The 18447-nt window shown below is 58.9% G+C and overlaps 2 protein-coding genes across 3 annotated transcripts in view; both read right to left on the bottom strand.

Moving 5' to 3' along the window:
* Positions 1-4418, bottom strand: part of ARHGEF17 (Rho guanine nucleotide exchange factor 17) — a 37304-nt gene extending 32886 nt beyond the window's left edge. The window contains exon 1 of the mRNA XM_075742623.1: positions 1419-4418. Within this exon, the coding sequence (XP_075598738.1) occupies positions 1419-4403 (2985 nt within the window). The 5' untranslated portion in view covers positions 4404-4418. The remainder of the gene's footprint in view (positions 1-1418) is intronic.
* Positions 4419-6763: 2345 nt separating this feature from the next.
* Positions 6764-15365, bottom strand: P2RY6 (pyrimidinergic receptor P2Y6). 2 transcript variants are annotated; one of them, XM_075742616.1, is made up of 2 exons: positions 15247-15365; positions 6764-9155 (listed from the first exon to the last, which is right to left on the bottom strand). In XM_075742616.1, exon 2 carries the CDS (start codon positions 9098-9100, stop codon positions 8108-8110), a length of 993 nt encoding a protein of 330 aa, XP_075598731.1. In that variant the 5' UTR covers positions 9101-9155; positions 15247-15365; the 3' UTR covers positions 6764-8107. The 2 variants fall into 2 exon arrangements, with proteins under 2 accessions (XP_075598731.1, XP_075598732.1); XM_075742617.1 differs by lacking the exon at positions 15247-15365 and adding an exon at positions 11466-11530.
* Positions 15366-18447: the final 3082 nt, after the last annotated feature.

Genomic DNA, 18447 nt, shown 5'->3' with positions numbered 1-18447 from the left:
TCGGCCCAGGAGAACATCTTGGGGGGATGATGCTGCAGGGATACCCAACCCCAAGAGAACATCCTAAGGGAAAGATGCTGCAAGGATGCTGGATCCCACAAGACTATCCTGGGGGCAGGATGTTGCAGGGATGCCGTATCCCAGGAGAACATCTTGGAGGGAATAATGCTGCAGGGATTCTGGACCCCAAAATAATATCTTCAGGGAATAACGCTGTAGGGATGCCGGACCCCAGGAGAATATCTTGGGGGACGATGTTCCGGGGGTGCCTGACCCCAAGAGAAGATCTTGGGGGAATGATGCAGCAGGGATCTGGATTTCAGGAGCGTGCAAAGACGAACACCCCTGCTCCACGCAGCTCTGCCCTGGCCAGCAAGGGTTACACTGCCGGGCTCAGCCCCGGGGACTTCACGCTTGGCTGCCAGCGGCTGTTGGAAGGGAACCGTCCGGCCCGTCCTCTTAAATCGGCATCAAAGCAGGGCAAGAGAGCCCTGCCAGCCCTGTTCCCGCGAGCTTTTGGCTCATCCCCTGCGGGAATGGGTATTTCTGGGCTTCGCCCAGAGCTATTAAAAGCCCCGTGGGTGCCGGCGCTGCTGTGCCGCAGGAGGAGGTGGCGCTTCCAAGAGCTTCCCAGCACAAACACCCGGAGCAATGGGAACTCAAGTCTACCTTCAAACAACAGCCGAGGGGCCGGCAATGCCGAAAACCCACCCCAGGAAAGACCCCAAAGCACGCAACCGTGCTTCGGGGTGAGCAAATCGCCTTTGCATCCCCCGAGCAGCAGTAACTCTTCCGCGGAGAAGATATAACTTTACCCATCGATAAAATATTCAGTGCATGCACAAGAATATTATTCCCCCTTCTTCCCATGCTGCTGGCATGGCAAAACCCATGGTCCCAGGTGGAAGGATGGTGATTTTTTTGGGAAGGAAAATGCCGATTTGCTCGATAAGGGGTATGACATGGGGAATTCCAAGCAAAAGGACCATTTAAGCTCTTCCCGCCAAGGAAAAGGCAATTCTTGGTTCAGCATCTCAGGGCCAGCCAAGAGCACACCCATTTACCCGGGCCTTATAAAACATTGCCAGGAGATGCTATATATAAATATAGCGTATAATATATACATGTATCTATAAAACCACCTCCCACCAAAATTCGGTGCTATTTAACCTGAAAACTGCTTCTTCCCACCCCAAAAATCACCTTTTTATTGGGGAGGTCGCTCCTACAAGCAAGAGCTCATCCCCTTGGGACTGCCAGAAAGGGCTGGGAAGGCTCTTGGCCATCCAGCAGCGCATTCACGGATGGGAATTTGTCCCCAGCGAGGGACACGCAAGGAACCCTCAAGGCCACCAACACTTTGGAGGGGTCACGTACCCCGTGAAACGAAGATGTTTTTAGGATGGATGGGCACTTACCACCTGTGGCTTGGTCCTGGGGCCGTGTTCGTCGGGCGGTCGTGGGCACCGGGGCAGCCGGGGCGGTGGGGCAGCGGGCGGAGAGCAGGGTCCATCCCCGGGACCGGGGGACGCGTCACCTGAGTTGAGGGCCAGCATGTACCGTTTGGTGACATCCTCCAGTGAAGGAGGTTGAAGGGTCGGGAAAGATTTGCCAGGTGAGCGGCCAGCAGCTGGCGTAGGGAGGTGGCTGTGGTGGCTGGAGGGGACAAGCGGCTCGGGGACGGTGATGGGGACGAAGGTGGTGGGCTCGCTGGTGTGACGGATGTGCTTGGTGGCCGGGCGGCTCTTGGAGAGGACAGCAGGCGCCGGCGGCGGTTGGTTTTCGTGGTGAGCCGTGCGGTTGGAGCGCTTCTTGGAACTGCGTCGGGCAATGCGAGGGGACAACACATCAGCCAACTTGGGGTCAAAGCCATAGCCGCGGCCGGTGCCCGGCGCTGCTGGTTGCGCCGAGAGGATGGGCTCGCTGCTGGATGGTGGGATGCTGGGCTCCAGCTCGCTGATGGCCTCACCGGGACCTTCGAAGGCGCCAGCCGGCAGCTCACCGCGTCGGCTGGGGTCACTCAACGACTTCTTCTTGATGGTCTTGCCATTGCCCTTCTCATCTATGAGCTTAGCCATGGCGCCGGGCTGGCTGACAATGGTTCGGATGAGGCTGCTGTAGTCCCGTGGCCCATCGCTGCCAAGTGACAGGTCGCTGCCTGCGCTGCCTGCACTGCCCGCAATGGCGGCAGGTTGGGGGATGCCTGCCTTGGTGCTCAGCGAGCCCAGGAGGTTGCTGTCGACGGAGAAATTCTTCACCTCCTCCGCCATGGAGCATCTCCGGTGAGGCATGGGGTCGCTCAGGGAGCGGTAGGGCTCGGTGCCACCCTCACTGCCACCCTCCATCCCATTGCCACCCACCAAGGGGAACTTACGGCGGCGCCGCAAGCTGCCGGGGGTGCTCGGTGTCTCAGATTTGCCAGCTGGAAGGTCTTCAGCTGCCACTGCTGGGTGAGCAGGCAGCGGTGTTTCGGTGTCACCGGCTGCCGGCCCAGCATTGGGCAGTGTCCAGGCATCCACGGCTTCATGCAGGTCTTGGAAAGGCATCCCTGTCGGCTCCAGCTCTGTGACGATGCCCTCATCCGTCACACTCGACTCATGACCCGACAGCTCCTCCACAGATTTCCTGCGAGCAAGGTTCTCCTCCGACTCCGCTTCTTTCAAACACCGCGTGCTCTCCACCTGTCCCCGAAGTATCACGTCTGTCGTCCCTGTCGGTGTCACCACCTCAGCACCCTCCACACCTCCACTGTCCTTCTGCTCGGCCACGAAGCCATAGTCCTGCTGGGAACCCATCCTGCTGATCTTCTCAAAGACCTGCCTTGCCTCCTGGATGTACTGGTCCTGGATGACCATGGGGAGAGCATCCTCATCTCCCTGCTGTCCCTCAACCGAAGCCACCCGGTCCTGGCTGTCGGCGGTGGCCAGGAGAAGCTCGGAGGAGCTCTGCTTCATGCTGCTCTGTAGGAACAGCCGCCGCGTCCCCGATTTTTCAGAGCAGGTGAAGGACTTGGCGCGACGCAAAGTGGCCGTCAGGTCCTTAAGCGTTGGCCGCTCGCCCGGCGCCCAGCGGTTGGGGGGCTGAGTGGCACTGTGGCTGCCCGGGGAAGGGTTGGCAATGCTGGAGCAGCCGTCAGAGCCAGCGTCAAGGCCGATCCTCACCCCTTTCTTCTTCACCTTCAGCTCTGAGAGGTCCGATTTGAGGAAGCTGAGGAGCGTCAGGGTCTCGGTGGCAATGTCGGGGTTGGACAAGGACTTGCGGTGTTTGGCCTGCTCCCCTTCTGGCGCGGGCTGGTTCAGGCTCTCGCTCCCGAAGTCTGGTTTCACCTTGGCCGTGCCCTGCGGAAGCTTGGGACGGACACGGACCACCGGCTGTCCCCACGGCAGTCCATCGCTCGTCCCGAAACTGGGTGATCGATAGACGCCGTAACCCGCCTGGAGAGTCCGTCCTTGGTTGGGCCAACAGATCCCAAACTGTTCCTCTTCCTTCAGCGTCTCCGTGCTGGAATAACGACTGCTGCTCCGCGACCCGCCGGGGCTGCCGAAGGGCAGGATGTTCACCTTGGAGACACGGGCCACCACGGGCAACGGATGACGGGGGACCACCCTCCCGCAGCCTTCGGCCTCGGCGTCGCCGCCATCCGCCGGGCTCTCCCAACCACCGCTCTCCTTCTTCTTCTTCCGGGCGGCGCGGTGACGGTGGGCACCAGTTTGCCCTTCGCCTTCGCTGCCCGATGAAGCGCGGGGGGAACGGGATGTCGCCGCTTCATCCTCCCCGTTGGAGCGGGGTGATGGGGAGGAGGAGGGTGGTTGCGGTCGAGTCGAGTTATGCCAGGAATGCGGGCCGGGCTCCGGCGGAGCTCCGCGGGGAGAACGGAGAGCCGGGTGCGGGACGCGGCTGCGGGGTGGAGGCGGCGGGGGAGCTCCCCGACCGCTCCCGCTCCCAGCCCCGCTCCCAGCCCCGCTCCCGTTCCCCATCCCGGTCCCATTCCCGTTCCCATTCCCGGTTCCCCCCGGAGGTTGCCGGCAGCTTTCCCCGAAGAGTTTCCGCATCGCCGGGACGCTGGGCCAACGCGGCGGCTCCGCGTTTAACCCCGGGCCCGGCGGCGACGACGACGGCGGCGGTGGCGGCGGTGGAGCCGGGGACGGTAGCTGAGCCCCGGCATGAACCGGGCCCGTTGGCTCCGGCTCGGTAAAACGAAGCGAAAGCTGCCGTACCGACGGGGCCAGGCTGCCAAAAGCCCGGCCCGGTTGTTGCTCCGCGATCGACGCTGAAACTTTCCTACCCGGGAAGAAGAAGAAGGAGGAGGAGGAGGAGGAGGAGGAGGAGGAGGAAGGCGGGGAGGAGGCGGGCAGGAGCCACCGACCCGCCGCTACCCCCCGACCGCTGCCCCCCTCCGCCATTGTCTGCCCCCCCCCGCCACCGCCGCCTCCGCCCGCCCCCCGGCCCCGCCGCCGCCGCGCCCCGGCCCCGGCCCCGCCGCAGGCACCGCCCGGCCCCGCTCCTCCTCCGGGCTGCCAGCGGGCTTCATCCCTCCCGCTTTGTTTTCTCTCTCCCTTTTTTTTTTTTTTTTTTTTTTTTGGCTTTTCCTCCTCCCTCACCCCCTGCTTTTTTATTTGTTGCATTCAAATAAACTTTCCTCCCCGGAGGCGTGGTTTCCTCCCGCAGAGGGGGATGGTTGGAGATTTTGCCTTTTTATTTATTTATTTAATTTTTCTTTTTTTTTTTTGGTTTTTTTTTTTTGGGGGGGGGGGAAGAGGAAGGCTGTTGCAGAGCTGCCCTCCCACTCCCCGGACAACCAGGAGCACCCTGCATCCCCCCCCGCATCCTTCATCCCCCCCCCCGCATCCTTCACCCCCCCCCTGCATCCTTCACCCCCCCCTGCATCCTTCACCCCCCCCGCATCCTTCACCCCCCCCCCTGCATCCTTCACCCCCCCCCGCATCCTTCATCCCCCCCTCCACATCCCTCATCCCTTCCCCTCCATCTCCTCCCAACTTTTTTTTTTTTTTTTTTTTTTTTTTTTTTTAAGGGGAAAACAGGATAAGTAAGCAAAAAACCTGGATGCCAGCAAGAGATCCTTCCCTTTGCTGTGGATTTCTCCAGCCCCAGCTTTGCAACTCATCTCGGGGAAGGCAGAACACCTTGTTCCCAACTTGCGAAGAGCTCCAGCAACGCGCCGCCCCACGAACAGACTTTCTCGTTGTTTTTTAGCATCGCTTGTCAGCGCTTGCTATTTGCAGCCCATAACCTCCTTTTCCCCAAGACAACGGATTTATTGCTGGCGATGTGAGAAATGAAGATGGCCGGGGGTTGGTTGATGAGTGACCTGGGGGGCCTTGGCAGGGTGGATGGGGCTGGAGAGGTGTCCTGGCCACGTAAAAGACATTGCTGTCTCTGTCCCAGGGGCATGAAAAAACCTGGTGGTGATTTAAAAAAAAATCTAACCCCCCCCCATAAATGCATTTTTCAGGACTTAAAAAGCGCCTCCGGCGATGCCGTGAGACGCACTGCCCCAGCAGGTATTCCTTCCCCAGCTCTCCCTTCCCTCCCTCCGCCCTCCTCCTCCGATCCCTCCAGGGCTGGGTGTCTCCTGGCCGTAAGGACGATGTCTCCATGATGTCCCCGCAGTCACCTGGCGTTCAGGATGGGATTTTGGGAAGAGCCACACAGTTCATCACCAGCTGGTCCTCAGGCTGCTGGTGTTGAGCATCTCACAAGCGAAGGAGATGTTTTGAAGTACCCCATCTCTAAGGTGCCCCGTTGTGCCCGTCACCCTGGCTTCTAGGCCTGGTGGTACCAAGGGAACTGCTGACAGGACCCCAAGCCTGGGCAGGACATGGACGACCCAAAGTGCAAAAATTAGTGAGCTCCATGTGCCTTCTAACCTTGAAAACACCCAAAATTTGTGATTCCACGTTCAGGGACCTCATCAGGGTGGCCTGGGGCCACTGGATGTCACCGCCTGAGCCCACGCTGTCCCTGCAGCCACCACCGGCCTTTTTGGGACCTGCTTTTTTTTTTTTTTTGCTTTTTTTTTTTTTTCTCTGAAAGCTTTATTGTGGTTAAATTTTGGCCGGCCACCTCATCCCATGGCTGCTATCCAGGCGCAGGGTGAGGTGACAGAGCAGGGCTCCTCCATCCCTCCCTGGAGCCTGGTGGGCACCCACAGACCCAGCTGGATTTCTCCAAATCTGAATATTTTGCGCCCTCTCCTGGGTCCAGATGGCGTGGCCCGATGTCTCCTGCCCTGTCACCTTGCTTTGGTCTGGGAAGAGTTGGGGACACCAGGCTGGGATTGTCCCACTAGCCACCGCTCTTGCAGCCCCCCAGAATTTTGCTCTTCTATTGCGGGACCCCAGAAGTACATTGGAGGAGATTTTGGCATGGATGAGCTTTGGCCAAGGGAAACCCTGGGGCTGGTGCTGCCTCTTCCATCACTTTCTGTGCTCCACCCCAAAGCTGTTGGAACCATGCATGGTCCTTCCCACCAGGACATGGCCACCACTCCTGCAAAACCAGGCAGTTTGAGCTAACACCTTTGCAGGATCCCTCTCCATTCCAGCCCACCGCCATGCTGAGACCTTTGAGCATCATCCAAGGGCTGATGACCACCCTGGGCACTCTCCTCATCCTCACGACAGCAAGGAGCCGTGTTGGGACCACCAGCCCTGGGTGCTGGCGAGGTCCTTGGGTGGTCAGGTACCCAAGGAAGATGCCGTGTGATTGCAGGGAGTAAGTCGGGATGAAGTCGCGCGCTTGGCTGAATTCAGGAGGGATGCTCACCTCTGGAGATTTGAAGGAAATTGCTTAAGTCAACTTAGACGTGATTATTATGCACAGACAACCTGTGAGAGATGCAGCGAAACAGTTATCCCCGTAGATACATACATACACTGTATAGATACATATGGTGCCACGTAGCCTGTGCTGGGCTACAAACCATGTATTATATGTACGTATATATAGTGGGTGTATATATCTGTACATATCCATCTGAAAAAGGAGGGGGAGGTTTATTCTATACATCCTATACGTTAAAGAAGACTCCCAGAGCGATTAGTGGCACATCCACCCTGCGCCATGTAAGCCAATCCCTCCTGGCTGGGAGGAAGCAGCATCCCACCGGAGGCTGTGGGGAGCAAAGCTCAAGCCCCCACCCAACGTGGTGGTGGCCAAGCCAACGATGGGACACGCAGTGACATGGCTGAGGACACCGACTGGCTCGGTGGCATGGGTGTCCCAACTCCAGGCATTGTGTCCAGGTGTGCCAGCTCTGGTTTTGGTGGATCCTGGAGGTGACAGCAGGATGCTGAGGATGCTGGGATGGCCCAGATTTGGGGTGCTGAGCTAAGCAGGGAGCTGGACCCAGATGATGCTGAAGGTCCCCAGGCAGGTGACAACATCGCTGGCTTGTGCCTAACCCAGCCCGTGGTCATTGCTTGGGTGGGAAATCCAGCATGGGTGTCCCAGTTGCCCTTATGTCCCCCTTCTCAGTTCCCAGTCTGGCTGGGGATGCTCTCCCACCATTTTGCAGCACCAGTGGGCCCCTGTCTCTTACTGGTGTGACCCCATTCTGCGGCCTGGGGGATAGGAATGTCCCAGTATTACCCAAAAAAAACCGTCCACGACACTGATCTTCAGCTGGAGAAACACACAGCCCCATGTTCCTCAGACAGGTATGAGCTGAAATAAATCCTCCTCAGCCTTTGTGTGGCCCCATCAGGGAATCTTTAAATGAGAAGGGGGAGAAATTTCCCCCCAGCAGCTTGTCCTGAGCCAGGGACCGTGTCCTCCATGGTCCCACCATGTTCTCCATGGTCCCACCAGTGGTTTATTGCATCGGTGGCTTGACCACCAAGGAAACACGATGCTAAGCTGCTCAAACTGTGCAACTGAACCAGACGGAGGACACTGGATCTGTGCAGAGATGGGGTTAATACCAGCTGCAGGCTGGAGATGGGATGAAAGTGCTGAAATCTTGGGAGATGCTGTCCTCTTGTCTTCCAGCACCTCCCCACCTGAAGCCATCTCTGCTCCGTGGAGCTTAAAGCCAAAATTGCTCCATGCCCCATCCCAGTGACACCGAGGTGACCCTTGTCCTCACCTAGGAGCCATAGGTAACACAATGGTCATGCCGCCACTTGGAGTTCATCTTGTCGAGGAGGTAACGGGTGCTCTCGCGAAATTTGCGTTGAGTGAAGTAGAAGAGGATGGGGTCGAGGACGCTGTTCATGCTGGCGAAGGGACGTGTGCACTTGTAGGCGATGGCAAACGCCTGGAGAGCTGGGCAGGGCAGGCTGGGTGAGGAGCGGACGATCAGGTAGATGGTCTTGGTGAGATGGAAGGGGAAAAAGCTGATGGAGAAGACGATGACCACGATGATGATCATACGCACGGCTTTGCCCTTCTTCTTGTGCACTGCCAAGCCGATCATCTCGTCCTTCTGACATAAGATTCGGGCCATGTTGCAGTAGCAGGCGAGGATTGCCACGAAGGGCAGCAGGAAGCCAGTGACGGTGAGGGTGATGCCGTAGGGAAAGTAGGCAGCGGACCGATCCGGTGGGCTAAGGTCATAGCAGACAGTACGGTTCCTCTGGGTGCCGGTGGAAGCGAAGACAAAGGTGGGCAGGCACTGAGCGATGACGATGAACCACACTGCGGCACACACCAGCCACGTCAGCTTCTTCCCCTTCTTCTTGTGCCATGAGGCCAAGGGGTGGCAGATGCCCAGATACCGCTGGACACTGATGCAGGTGAGGAAGAGGATGCTGCCGTGAAGGTTGGTGTAGAACTGGAAGCGGACGAATTTGCAGGTGAAGTCCCCAAAAGGCCAATAATCCTTCTGGGTGTAGTTGTAGATGAGGAGTGGGAGGGAGCAGACGTAGAGCAGGTCAGCCATGGCCAGGTTCAGCATATAGATCATGCTGCGGCTGAGCGCCTTACGGGCCACCCAGATCTGTGCAATGACCACGGCGTTCAAGGGCAACCCCACTGTGAACACCACCGAGTAGACCAGGGGCAACAGGACCTGCTTGAACTCCTCGTGGAAGGTGCATGAGTTCCTCCCGGCCCCCATGGGGGCCGTCAAGTTGGCCATGGTAGTGGTCCTCCCTGTTGATGTCCTCTCTGCTGGTGTGGCACCTCAGCAGCGCCTGCGAATGACAAAGGGGACGGTTGGTGACTCAGCCACATGGTGTCACATCCACCCTAGCAAGATGAACCTGAACCAGTGTGTGCGACCTCATAGCCCCATCCTTCTGGGTCAGGGCAACCCTCACTATCAATACAGGCTGGGAGATGAAGGGATTGAGAGGAGCCCTGCTGGGAAGGACTTGGGGTGGGGGTACTGGTGGGTGAAAAGCTGGACGTGACCCAGCAATGTGCATTCACGGCCCAGAAAGCCACCCGTGTCCTGGGCTGCACCACCAGGAACGTGACCAGCAGGTCGAGGGAGGGGATTCTGCCCCTCTGCTCCGCTCCGGTGAGAACCCCCTGCAGTGCTGCGTCCAGCTCGGGGGTCCCCAGCACAAGAAGGACATGGAGCTGTTGGAGCGAGTCCAGAGGAGGCCACGGAGATGATGGGAGGGCTGGAGCACCTCTGCTATGGAGACCTCAGGCTGAGAGAGTTGGGCTGGTTCAGCCTGGAGAAGAGAAGGCTGCGGGGAGACCTTAGAGCCCCTTCCAGTCCCTCCAGGGCCTCCAGGAAAGCTGGAGAGGGGCTGGTGCCAAGGGCAGGGAGGGACAGGCCAAGGGGAATGGCCTGAAGCTGCAGGAGGGGAGATGGAGATGGGATGGGAGGCAGAAATCCTTCCCTGTGAGGGTGCTGAGGCCCTGGCACAGGGTGCCCCGAGAAGCTGTGGCTGCCCCTGGCTCCCTGGCAGTGTTGAAGGCCAGGTTGGATGGGGCTTTGGGCAAGCTGGGCTAATGGAGGGTGTCCCTGCCCATGGCAGGGGGTTGGACCTAGATGGGCTTTGAGGTCCCTTCCAACCCAAACCAGCCTGGGATTCTGTGATTCTGAACCATGATGATGGATTTAGGGGTCCATCAGGAAGGTGAAGGTGGAGACAGTGGGACCATACAGGGTGGTGGCATACAGGACAGTGTGGTGGCCATGACCATCACCATCTCAGCTCCACTTTCCCTGGCACTTGCACCCACAGAAAGGTTTGCACAAGGCCAAACCGCCCTCATCCCAGTGCCAAAGAGGAAATTGCGGCACAGCGTGCCGTTAGCTGCCGGCATGGCGTCCTGCTCCTCTGCAGGGGGTGCCAAAACCCTACGGCCAGTCACTCGAGCAGGCTGGGTGCCCTGAGGTTTGGGAGATGACACCTGCACCGAGCCCAGCAGGACATACAGATGTTTCATGGTTACTTTCATCTGGGAATCGGGACTGGCGATGCTCTGGTCCTGGAGGTTTTTAGTCTCGTGGGCTAAAAGAGCCCATCCACGCGGCCTCTGGGCTGCTCTGTGCTGGAGAAGAGGCCACCTGCCTTCCTCAGAGGCTGAGACCGGTGTGAAAGACGCGCTCCCACAGCACAAAGAGACCTCCCTGACCCCAGCCACGTCACTTAGCCCAATCCCTCGCCATGTCACCCGTGGGTGCTACACGCTCCCAGGTTGCAGCAGCTCGGAGGCGTGGGCCGAGCTGCTTCTCCTTCCTCCTCTCGCTTCCTCCGTTCCTGGCAGACGCGGCTGCAACCCTGGCCGACGGCATGGGCCCAGCACCTGCTTCACCCTGCATGTCCCGGTGGGAGCCCTGACACCTCGTGGGGATGATCTTGCCTGGAAATGGGGTGGCCAGTGTCCCCAAGCCGGTTGGGAAGGGAAACTGAGGCAGGGAGGGGGTGGCCGAGCTCCGGGCAGGTACGTGGGGCAGAGGGGACCAGGGGGACACGCACAAGCCCAGGGGCCACCCCGTTAGCTCGTACCACTGCGGTGGCCCCATTTTGAGTCTTTGGGGATTTACCAGCCCCAGAGCACAGGCTGGCCATGGGGGTCAGGTTTGGGGGTGTATTGGGGACACACACAAGGTTCCCCTAGTTTTGGGGGTGCTCTGGGCTTGTAGATCAGTCCCCTCCTGCTCTCCCTGCTGCTGCATTTCCCTCCTACCCCCTCCCCGCACCCTGCTGAGCTCCCTGCACCCTGATGAGCCCCCTGCACCCCACTGGGTCCCTCTGGCACCCCACTGCGCCCCATTGTCACCCAGCTCCAGGCAGTCCCAGCACCCACCTCTGCCACCTCCAAAGCAATAAGTGCCCCAGGGCTGTGAACTGGCCCAGCCCCTAGGACCCCCCCAAAACTCCCCCGGCACCCAAGGCTGGGGCAGCACCCACCGAGCCCCCACCCTGGGCACCCACGGGAGCCTCTGCTGTCCCACGTGTGCTGGCGGGAACACCGCCCTGACATCGGGGACAAGGTGCCTGGCAAGAGGGGTCCTGGGGGGAACTGGGAATGTGTCTTACCTGCTGGGGGGTCACAGGGTGCCAGGGGGTGCCACAGGGTGCTGGGACCCACTGCTCTGCCCAGCACCCGCGCACGTCTGTGGCCCTGGGGTGCTGCGTTCACCCCATTGAGCAATGCTTCCCCTTTCCCCTCAACGGAAGCATCTTGGAGCGAAGGGGAACAGAAACCTGGGCAGGCCGAGACCGCGCTGCACGGCACGGCACCGTGGGCATTGCATGGCACGGCACGGCAGGGTGAGACCGCGCTGCACGGCACGGCACCGTGGGCATTGCGTGGCACGGCACGGCAGGGTGGGTACTGCTCCGCATGGTACGGCACGGCACGGCACAGCCCGCACCACCACCTCCATCACGGCTCCACACCGCGTGCGTACATCGCCATCCCCTACACACCTACATCGGCCCCCTGTGCGCACACGCAGACCTCCTATGCACACACGGACACGCGTGTGCACGCTCCCATGTACACGCCCTACACGTGTGCACAGACACACCCCCCCATGCACCCCCAAAAGAGCCGTACCAGGACACCAAGGGACATCCGGAGCTGGCAAATGCCACTGGGGCAGGGGACGCGCCCCAGACCCGGCTCGGGGATGCCAAGATGAGGCCACCAACTGTGTGACCAGGCCATGAATTTTTGGGTCTTTTCCCCCATTTTTAGCTCCTCCCAAGTGTGGGCATCGGGGGTGGATGCTGGGGACAGGGAGGACACCCGGGGTGGTGGCACTGAGGAAGAGGAGGACATTGCTGCTGTTGTCCAGTCCCCTGTTGCTGCGGCCACCCAAGGGAAACTGAGGCACAGGCACCGAGTTTGGAATGAACTGGTGCAGCTCATGACCCATTTTTGCAGATTTTCTCCCCAAAATACACCTCAAAGGGGTGTTCATGGGGGGGGAGGGTGGGGGACTGCTAAGGGACATGCCCAAGGCTACACAGGCCATCGGTGGCACAGGGCAGCCGCAGCCAAAGCTGAGCCAAAACTATGACGAACAAAAAAAAAAAAACCAAAAACCAAGGGACCCCTCCCCAAAAAAAGCAAATGAGCAACAAATACCTCTTTGCAAGAGGGGAACAGCACACTGAACCCCACTGCTGGGCTGGGAAAGTCGGAGGAGAGGAGGAAAAATCCCTGCCCATCCCAGGAAAAACCCAGCCGTCAGATGCGGAGAGCACAACCTCTCTATTAGATACCGGAGAATCCTCACCCCAACCGTACCCACTGCCTGCAACCGCCCGTAACGTCGCAATCACAGCCTGCCGTCGCCGATAAATCGCCGCTCTTTCCAGTTAACGAAACCACATCAAGACACTTGACCTCCTCCTGTTGCTGTGCCTGTGGTATGTCCCGGGTCATGATCTGGCCTGGCGGATTATCCAAAAAGTCCCTTTTTTCACCCTAAAAAGGAATCCCTGCCAGTCCTTGGGGTGTTGGGGTGGGCACCCTCCGTGCTTAGCTTCACCTGAAAGATCCATGGGATCCTGGTACCCTGAAACCACGGTGATGGGCACCAGGCAAAACCCATCGCGAAAGGAGACGGGGCGGGGGGGAAAGCGGGTGCCCCGACACCGCAGTGATGGGCACCAGGAGAAACCCCTCACAAAATGAGACTTGCAGAGGAGGAAAACAGGTGCCCATGGTATTGGGGTGCTCTGTAGGATGGGGTCACCCTTATCCCGTGGGTATAGGATGTCTGCAAAGGAGGAACAGGGTTAAAGAGAAGTGAGTCTGCTCTGCAGCGAGACGGGGAAGAGATCAAAAATAATCGCCGGTTCCGCTTACCAGTGGCCGCAAGCTTCCTCCAGCACGTGCTGGTGTGGCTTTGCCTCCCTCCAACCCCTTTGCTCTCAAACCATCTCCTGCAAGCCCTTCTCCAGTGAAATTAGCTTTAATTAACACCCTGATATTAATATGATATTAATATGAAGGGGGGTTCTGCAAGCTTGCTACAGTGGGAAAAGATTTGGGCTGCTGCTGTCCTTGAATAGGATACGGGGGATGGCTTCCTTCCTTGGAAACCTGCCTCCTTGGTTTGTCCTACCCTGGGAGGACACCACGGTGGGGATAGCTCGGTGGCTTGGTGGGAGAGCTGGGATGGTGGAGGTGGAAGCGAAAGCTCCAGCTCAGCAGATTTCAAAGGGGATGAAGGGAGGATGCTCCTGCCCCACGTTTCGCTTGGCCGAAGCCACAATATCCCCGTTCCCAAACACCTCCTGGCTGGTCCCAAAACATCTTCAGGTGCCCGTGGACGTGTCCCACCTATCCCAGGGTGGTTGGAGACCAAGCCTGAAGGTGTAATGGTGTGGCCAAATTGGGGCGGAGCAGCATTTTCAGGTGCTTGACGTGGACCCGTGGGGACAGGACGCGGGGACAGTCCCTTCAGCTCTGCCACTGATGTACTCTGTCCTCGGGTGACTCCCTTCACCTCCCCACGCTTTGGTGCCCCAGCTCTAAAATAAACATCTCAGGGATGCTCTGAGCAATCCGGGCAGCATTTTCCTGCTGGAAATGGGAGATGTTGGGGACAGGGAAGGTGCAATGAGTTGGCCTGGTCTCAGCTGGCAGCGCTGAGGCTCTGGCCGGGCTTATATAAACCCATACACATACGCACACAAACATATAGGCACATATAGAGCCATAAAGGCGGAGGCCAGGCTCCTCACACCCGCAGCAGAGATGCCAGGGAAGATCAGGTCCCCCGAGCGGATTTGAGGACATTCCACACGCGACACCACCTCTAGGACGGGGCTGATCCCTATGGATGCCCTGGGAGATGCAGGCGCATCCTGGGCGCACCCCAGGCCGTGACAGCAGAGTGACCGGGGCGAACCCACCCCGTTGAGCTTCACACCAGCCCTGACGTGGGAATCCTGGTGTGTTTTTAAGTTCTGCTCCACAGGAAAAGCTGCTAAACCTCCCGAAAAGCAAAGTCCAGCAGCTACCATTTGGGGTGGCTTTGAGACCACCCCAAAGCCCAGCCAAAGCTCTGACGCTCTCTGGATCTGCCCCCCCTGCTCTCCAGTTCTGCCTCATCCTGCCCGGTTCGATCTGATCTGCTTGGGTCCAATCCTGCTTGATTCAGTCTCACCCACTTGGGTCCCATCCTGCCCAGTCTGGCCCCATCCTACCTGGTGTGGTCTGACTGGCTCAGGTCTGATCCTGTTCGGTTCGGTTTGACCTACCCAGGTCCCATCCTGCCCGGATCAGTGTGACCCTGTCGGGTCCCATCCTGCCCGGTGTGGTCTGACCTACCCAGGTCCAATCCTGCCCGGATCAGTGTGACCCTGCTGGGTCCCATCCAGTTCGATGTGACCCTCTTGGGTCCAATCCTTCCCGGTCCAGCCCCATTCCGTCCGGCTCAGTGTGACTCTCTCGGGTCTCATCCTGCCCGGTTCAGTGTGACCCTCTCGGGTCCCATCCTGCCCGGTTCCCTGTGACCCTCTCAGGTCCCATCCTGTCGGGTCCAGCCCCATCCTGCCCGGTTCAGTGTGACCCTCTCGGGTCCCATCCTGCCGGGTCCAGCCCCATCCTGCCCGGTTCAGTGTGACCCTCTCGGGTCCCATCCTGCCCGGTTCAGTGGGTCCCATCCTGCCGGGTCCAGCCCCATCCTGCCCGGTTCAGTGTGACCCTCTTGGGTCCCATCCTGCTCCGGTTCCCTGTGACCCTGTCGGGTCTCATCCTGCCCGGTCCAGCCCCATCCTACCCGGTTCAGTTTGACCCTCTCGGGTCCCATCCTGCTTCGGTTCGGTTGGTCCCGTCCCTCCCGTACGCGACACTTACCGGCAGCGGGATGAGCCGGGGCAGAAGCAGCGTTCAGCGCCCGGGGCCGCCCCGCTACCGTCCGCCGCCGGTTCCGCTCCGCCCCGGGGCCGCCCCGCTCCGCCCCGCTCCGGCCCCGGCACCTGCGGGCGGCTCCGGCGGGGGCTGGGGAAGGGTCACATCTGGATTGAGACAGGGGTAGGGGGAGAAACAGCTGGACTGGGGGGCCGACAGCTGCATGGAGGGGGGCTGCAATGCAAACATCTGGCTTGGAATCATGGGCGAACATCTGGATTGAATAGGGTGCTGGGGGGGGGGGCTTCCAATAACCCCAAAAGTGGGATTTACAGGGTGGGATGCTCATGCACCGGCCAACAGCTGGATTGACCCGGCTGGAGGCTGGGACCTGCCGGAGCCCTCAGTGAGCGGCTGAATTTTTGGGGACAGGGTCTCCCCACGGCACCGGGTCTCAACCGAAGGGGTCGGTGGCTTCGGTACTCATTAACCAGGCTGTCAAGCCTCCACGCTTCCTGAGCAGGGCTATTAAAGAGCAATAAGGAAAGGAACCCCGGGGGGGGACGTGTTGGATATGAAAAAGCCGAGGCATAAATAGCCAAGGGATGCCCAGATTATGCGGGATGGCAGACTCAGCCCTTCCTTTCCCTGGAAGCCCAGTTTGCCCTCCAAAATTATTCCCCTCCTTCCTTTTTTCGGGGCTTGTGATGAGTCTTGGTAGAGGTGGAGGGGAAGGAGATGCCGGCCAGCATCGCCCGGGTGATGGAGTGCCACGCGGGGGGCTTCCCGGCGTCGTCTCGTTGGACGATGCACCCCTGGAGCTGGCACCCAAATGTGAGGCGAGGGGTTTTGGGCAGGGGCTCGGCTGCACGGTGCTGGATGGGGAGGTGGAACGAGGTGCCGCAGCCTATCTGGATCCTGCCGACGCCTGCGCTACGGCGGACAACGCGGGCTTTCATCGATCTTGGCGTGAGCCCGTGGCCAAGCCGGGTAGCAGGGCCACAGGGGAGATGGGCTCTGGCAGGAGCAGCCGTGAATATTTGCAACCACAGCCAGGCTGGAGCCATCACCCTCATCCCGGCGCTGCCTGGGCTTGCGGGCTTGGGTTGGTGATGGCTCGACGCCCTTGTGAAATTCCCCGCTCACTCAGCCACCATGGGGAGATGGAAACGGGGGGGAAAAGTGTCTTTCCTGGGAATAGAGCAGAAAAACGCACCTTGTGCAAACAAGCCCAGCAGCCTGCGATGGGGAGCCCAGGGCTTTCCGCAAGCATCTGGGGAATGCAGCTGAGAACGGACACAACTCACTCCTCCGATGAGCCGCCAGGGAGACCACTTATCCCACCTCCACGGTTGCCTCTATCTTCAGGCCAAGCTCCAAGCTGGTGAAAAGGAGCTGGTGTCCTCCTCCCTCCCGGTGTCCTTGCAGGTCCCCAAGGTGAACACCTCATAGCCAGCTGTCCCGCTGTGGGGACACTGTAAATAGTGGAGGGAGTGTTAAAAAAAGAAAATAAAATAGCGGCTCCTGGCTGCCTGCCAGCCCCAACTGCCTCCAATGAGCCCAGCAGCCGGACCTGTAGCCTCGAGCCCAGCCCTGCAGCACCTGGAATAAATGGGAACGTCCCCCCCAAAAAATGACATTTTGGGGGTTGAGCAGGGATGGGAGAAGCAAATTCAGAGGCAGCGGTGAGGCTAAAAAAAGAGATTTCAAGCAAGGTATTGTTTTTACGCCTCTTTTTATCCGTGCAAAAGGCAGACGAAGCTCATTGGGAAAAATAATCGGAGAAAAGGAATAGCTTAGGTTCCTCTTGGAGTCTCACCGATTGAATTAATCCATGGCAAAAAGGCCTGGCACGGTGGCTGGATTTGGCCTCATGAGACTCTTTGGCCGTCTGGTTTCTGTTCCTCCAACTGGATGTTGCCAGTAATTGTGTTAGTGACTGATTCCAGGCAACCTTTGCTGCCCAGGGTAATTGCACCTTCCCGCCGGGCTCCAGGTTTCCAGCCACCGTCGGGTCGCAGGATGGTGCGGATGGAGAGAGGAGCATCTGTGGTTGAGGCCGGGGAGGCAGCTGGGACATGGGACCATGCTCCTCCAACTAATGCAAAACTCTTGTTGGAGGCAAAAAGCAGCATTTTTTCAAACGCTGAAGCTTTGCAAAAGCTTCAGGGCAGAGATGTTGCCACCACCAGACACTGGACATCCCCATGGGGAAGGTCCTACAGGGCTTTCAGGTTTTTTCCCCAACCCAGATGCACTGGGGACACAGGCTGGGTCCCTTCTGCCTCGGGCTCCACCACAGCTCACCAGACCGGAGATGTCTTGCATGAAAAATTTCATTACTTCTAAAAGCTATTTATAACGGAAATGAAGTTAATTTCTCACGTCCTCCTGACAACACCAGCCTGCCAGGGAGGTGGACCTAGCAGAACTTGCTCATGAGGAGGTGAGATTTGATGGCAACTTTCTCTTTTTTAACCAGGTCAGAGGAGACTGTCATCCCAGGCTCACCTGCAGACATCTGCTACCCCAGCACCTCCCTCTGAGTCCCCACATTTTTGGCAGAGAAGGTATTTGGTGGAGAAAGTCTTATCTCTTGAGGTCCAGGAGAAACTGGTCTAACCTTCAACCCCCATTGCCATGATGGGGCCCAGACCCACGTTTCTGGCCATCCAGCCCAAATTTCCTTCTGGAGGTGATGAGGTCCCAGCAACAGCCAACGAGCCCTACGCACCCATTCTATCAGGGCGCCACGGAGCACCAGGAAACCCCGGCTTTGATGGGAATGCAGACAAAAAAAGCCTTGGCTTTGCTCCAAGTGCCTCAGCATTTCTGAAGAAGTGTGTTTCAGCTCATTTTCCTCTCCAAACTTCTTTCCTAGAGCCCTGTGGACGTCAGCACGAGAGGAAAGGATTGCTGAGCTTCTCCTCCCCTAGCACACAGATGATTAACACTTTGATCTTCCCTGGTTTCCTTTTCTCTAGCCAGCACATCCTGACGTGCCTTGAGGACTTAGGGTTGCTTCTACTCATCGCTTTGCTTTGCCCGGGAATCCTCAAGGAGCAGTGCAGAGTACAGAGATCCAGGCGTGGGTGGTGTTTTAGGCTCTGGTTTCATCCACAACTTCAGCAGAAGGAGAGTGGTGGGTGTTTGGAAGGTGGCCTGGGTGCAGAAGACCTTGTCCATCTCCTGGTGAAACAGGTTGGG

This window comes from Balearica regulorum, chromosome 1 (genome assembly GCF_011004875.1).
Source record: "Balearica regulorum gibbericeps isolate bBalReg1 chromosome 1, bBalReg1.pri, whole genome shotgun sequence".
Lineage (NCBI taxonomy): Eukaryota > Metazoa > Chordata > Aves > Gruiformes > Gruidae > Balearica > Balearica regulorum.
The sequence above is the reverse complement of the archived record's forward strand: the minus strand, read 5'-3'. Positions and strand labels throughout refer to the sequence as shown.

Bases quoted from the DNA above. Each gene is read 5' to 3' on its own strand.
- P2RY6 (XM_075742616.1), bottom strand. From the start codon at position 9,100: ATGGCCAACTTGACGGCCCCCATGGGGGCCGGGAGGAACTCATGCACC.